General features: G+C 33.8%; 1 protein-coding gene across 1 annotated transcript; it reads left to right on the top strand.

The window, feature by feature from the left end:
* The first annotated feature begins 2232 nt into the window (after positions 1-2232).
* On the top strand, positions 2233-3389 carry LOC100020822 (olfactory receptor 5D18). The gene has a single exon (XM_001373142.3). It carries the CDS (start codon positions 2233-2235, stop codon positions 3175-3177), a length of 945 nt encoding a protein of 314 aa, XP_001373179.3. The 3' UTR covers positions 3178-3389.
* Positions 3390-4668: the final 1279 nt, after the last annotated feature.

Raw genomic sequence — 4668 nt, 5'->3', positions numbered from 1 at the left:
TTAATTTTTATGGGGCTGAAATTCTTAATTTCTTTTTGACAGAATTTCTAAATTGGTGAAAATCAGCATAGTTTAATGAATAAAAGTTCTGGGTTTAATTTTGGCTACTATCATATATACCTGTTGTACATCCATGGGCAAAACAATAAATTACATAAGAGTCCATCAAACTCAACAAGATTTTAGGTAACATAACAGTCAATGCTCTGTTCTCCTAAAGAAGTTTCCACATAAAGGATTCCCTACACAAATGAAATCATACTTCCTGAAGAGAGTTGGGATGAACAATTAATTAGTTGGAAGGAAAATACTATAGATATGAATTATGCAGATTTTACATAGACTTATCTAATGTGATTTCTGTAGGAAATTGGGAGATGTTAGGTGAATGATAGTAAAATTTGATGAATTCAAATCTACTTGAATGTTATACACAACTAATAGTTGGTTGTTTAAGAATTTCCTTTTTTTTTTTTTTGAGAAAATCTGAATCATGGCTTTGGACAAGTTGCATAGGATTTTTATTCCCATGTGATATTGATCACTTAAAGACTGACTTGGATTAAAATGTAGGTCATGAGCTTCTCAAATTTTCAGCAGATGCAAATCATAATTTTGGATATTGGATGTGAGAATAAGGAATCAAAAAAAAATATCAGGTCAGAGCACTGGTCCAAAACATGTAGCATAGAATGTTTAAAAGAATAATATAAATTCTTTTTCTATGAGCCCACTAAACAACTTCACACACAGAAGAGGAATTGATGTTTAAGTATTGGTTTACTTGAAGACAGATGAACTTATTTAATACAAATTATGAATATTCTTTGGAAATCAAGAAATCTTAGATGAACATAGAGTCAATTAAGAAAGCCCATTATCCTTCTACAAGGAGAAGATTGATATATTGTATTTTCTTTGATAGTACCCCAATTATTATTATCCTCAATTCTTGGTGCTTTTATGATCAATGGTTCTACTATATACTAAATAAGAACCAGTTAGGGCATCTTTGGTGAACCTTTTAGAGTCTGAGTGCCCAGAGAGCACATTCAAGCTGTTTGTAAGCCCCTGCCATCCCCCCATTACCCAAGAGAGCAGCGGGAGGGAGTGCTTGCTTTAGGTGGTTAGAAAGGGGGGTAGGACATTTAAAAATATCTTTGAGAGCTAGGAAGAGGGAGAAAGGAACAACTACCCAAGTGTTCTTGCCAATACTTTTTCAGAGCTGAGTTAGGGCATGCTTATCTAGAAAAATAGAAAAATTAACAAGTAGAGAATGCATGACAGCTATATTTCTGTATTTGAAGGACTGTCTAGGAAATCATTCAGTCAATCTAAGAACATCAGTTTAATGCTCCCTATTTGCCTGGGACTCCTCTCAGTGTTACTTAATCAAGGACAAAAGTATCAAATGATCCTTTTCAAGAGTAACTTACCTTTTTTTTTTTTGAGAAGACAACAGGAGCATTCCTGAGAAAAAGATGTTTAAAAAAACAAAATAAGTCAAAGCTAATGTGCTGGGGAAAACATAAAGATGAAATGAGTGGTAAGGGAAGAACTAAGATAGAATTACAAAAATAAATACAGGGATTCTAATAGACTAGAGGAGATTGTACATTCCAACTGAGAGGGGTATTGGCATATGCAACAACATATGAGCTAGAGGAAGTGGTAGGTGTCAGAAATGGTAACATTTCTATTAGCAACAGAGTGCAAGAGGAGGTATCATATACATTAAGGCTGGAAAAGTACATAAGAGTAAAGTTACTGAAAGATGTTTATTGTAAACCATTATGTCTATGTTGGATGCTCAAGTCAAAAAATGACATTTTTAAAGTTTGTGGATAAAGGTGACATGGTCTAAGCCATGTTTTAGACCAATCAATATGGTACCTGTGTGAGTTGGATTAGACTAGAACAGAATAAACAGATATTGCAAAGAGATTAACTTAGGCTTGGGGGAAATTTAGATTTCAATCCCTTTAGAGCTATTAATTTTGAATAACTTTTGTTTTATTATTATTATTATTATTATTATTATTATTATTATTTTCCTAGTTGTTTTATTTCCATTGAAGATTTTAAAGCAGCAACTGTGACAAATCATAATGTCAATTAGGGGAGGATTATACTTGATTACTCTGTTAAAATATAAGACCATGGAAATTATTTTTTTTCTATTTCTAATAGGCCATAATCTTATGACTTTGAAAATCCTCTCCAGAAGGAAACATGGTGAGTGCTAACCGAAACCAGAGTGCTACAGTCATGTTCATCCTCTTAGGATTCTCTGATTTCCCAGATCTCCAAGTGCTCCTCTTCATGGTGTTCCTGGCCATTTATGTGGTGACTATTGTGGGAAACTTGGGCATGATTGTGATCATTAGATACAACCCCAAACTCCATACCCCTATGTATTTTTTCCTCAGTCACTTATCCTTTGTGGATTTCTCTTACTCCACTATAATCACACCCAAACTGTTAGAAATCTTAGTTGTGGAAGACAGGACTATCTCATTTGTGGGCTGCATCATGCAATTTTCTTTTGCCGTCACCTGTGTGGTGACAGAGATGTTCATGTTGGCAGTAATGGCCTACGACCGATTTGTAGCCATTTGTAATCCCTTACTTTATACGGTCAGCATGTCCCAGAAACTTTGTGCGATTCTAGTCACTATATCATATTTATGGGGCCTAATTTCTTGTGGAGTATTCACCTACTCTCTTCTTATCTTATCATTTTGTGGAATAAACACCATTAATAATTTTCTGTGTGAGTATTCTGCCATCCTTTCTGCTTCCTTCTCTGATAAGCACTTAACTGAAGTAATTTTATTTAGCCTTTCAAATTTTAATACCCTTTGCACACTTGGCATAATACTTACCTCCTATATATTTATTTTTATAACTGTCATGAAGATGCCTTCAACCAGTGGGAGACGTAAAGCTTTCTCAACCTGTGCGTCTCACCTGACTGCTGTTACTATATTCTTTGGGACTATCCTCTGCCTTTATTGTGTACCCAGTTCCAAAAGTTCGTGGCTCATGATCAGAGTGAGCACTGCCTTTTACACTGTAGTGATTCCCATGTTGAACCCTTTAATATACAGCCTTAGGAACAAAGATGTTAAAGAAACTTTTAGGAAATTAATGGACATCAAGGTTTTTTCTCACTAAAATTATTTTGTTTGTGATATTTCTATTTGTTAAAGAACTTATTATGATGTTTAATTAATAATTCATTCCTACACTGTAATATCCATTTTGTCTGGGAGTCTCTAACCCATCTGCAGTTCAGCCATGAATATGTAAGTAAAGATGGAACGTGTAATGTGAGGAAAAATAAAATACAAGGGGGAAAAAAGTGCAGTAGCCCCAATCATAAGCAATAACATTAGCATCAGCTTTTTACAAATTATTTCAAAAGCGAGAGAGAGCTGACTTCAAGACCTTCCAAAAAAGAGAAGCATCTTAATTTGGGAGGTAAAATAAAACTATAGCTTTAAGAAATTGGATATCATCCCCCCCCCCCCGGCCCACCAAAGTATCTTCTCATCTCTACATTTCATGCAAAAGAAATAAAATAAAAACAGGGTGATGTGAAAGGACAAAAATGAAGAAAATAGGCTTGGTAAGTCTGACTGAAACAAAGATCCTGAAAACACTGGAGAGAATGATAATAATGATGGGGATGAAAGTGATGAGAAAATCAAGCCCTAATTTGTAGTATTTGATCATTTTTGTGTTATGTATGCACACTGAAGACTTAACAATAAGCTTTTATGAGCCAGTAAAAGATTTCTCCATATGACAACTTCAACATGTGGTGATACATATGGTTGTGTATGTATACATATGTGTATGTGCATGTGTGTGAATTAGTGTTTGTGTGCGGGTTTAAACAAATGCCTCCCCAAATCATGCAAGACTTAAAGATTCTTTATATATATATTCTTCATATATATACATATATATACATATATATGTTTGATACTTCTAATTTTGTTTGTGTGTTTGTCTGTGGGTTCATGTATGTTACTTGGATCCAACATCATTGGTTAGACATATACATTATAATGGTAAGCTTCTCTTTCAAAATGTCTTTGCACTAAAAAGTTGTAATGCCTTAAAGGGCATCTAGGTAGTGCAGTAGATAGAATACAGGGCCTGGAGTCCAGTCTTCCTGAGTTCAAATCTGGCTTTCAACACTAGATTGTGACACTGAAAAGTCACATAAACCCATTTTCCTCAGTTTTCTCATTTCTAATATGAGCTGAAAAAGGAAGTGAAAAATCACTCCAGTATTTTTGCCAAGAAAATGCCAAATGGTGTCAATCAGATTTGGAGACAACTGAAAAAGACTGAACAATTACTTTGAGAAGAGAAAATCCCTAGACATTTTCAATATTAGGATATAAGAGATAATCTATATTAAATATAAAACAAGAGTTTGAAATATCACATCTGTTTTGATTGTAAAACCAAATTATATTGACACAACATTGACAGAGAAATTTAGCAACTTTTTTTTGTGCAAAATGTATCAGTATATCATGCAAATTTATCAAAGCAACAGGAAAGAATAGATAAATGATCTATATGATTAGCAATTCTTGAAAGAAGGAAAAATGTTAATTGTGAACTTAATATCTGTTCAAACTTGTTAAG

The sequence above is a fragment of the Monodelphis domestica genome, chromosome 6 (assembly GCF_027887165.1).
Source record: "Monodelphis domestica isolate mMonDom1 chromosome 6, mMonDom1.pri, whole genome shotgun sequence".
Lineage (NCBI taxonomy): Eukaryota > Metazoa > Chordata > Mammalia > Didelphimorphia > Didelphidae > Monodelphis > Monodelphis domestica.
The sequence above is the reverse complement of the archived record's forward strand: the minus strand, read 5'-3'. Positions and strand labels throughout refer to the sequence as shown.

Excerpts from the sequence above, each read along its gene's own strand:
- LOC100020822 (XM_001373142.3), top strand. The coding sequence starts at position 2,233 with ATGGTGAGTGCTAACCGAAACCAGAGTGCTACAGTCATGTTCATCCTC.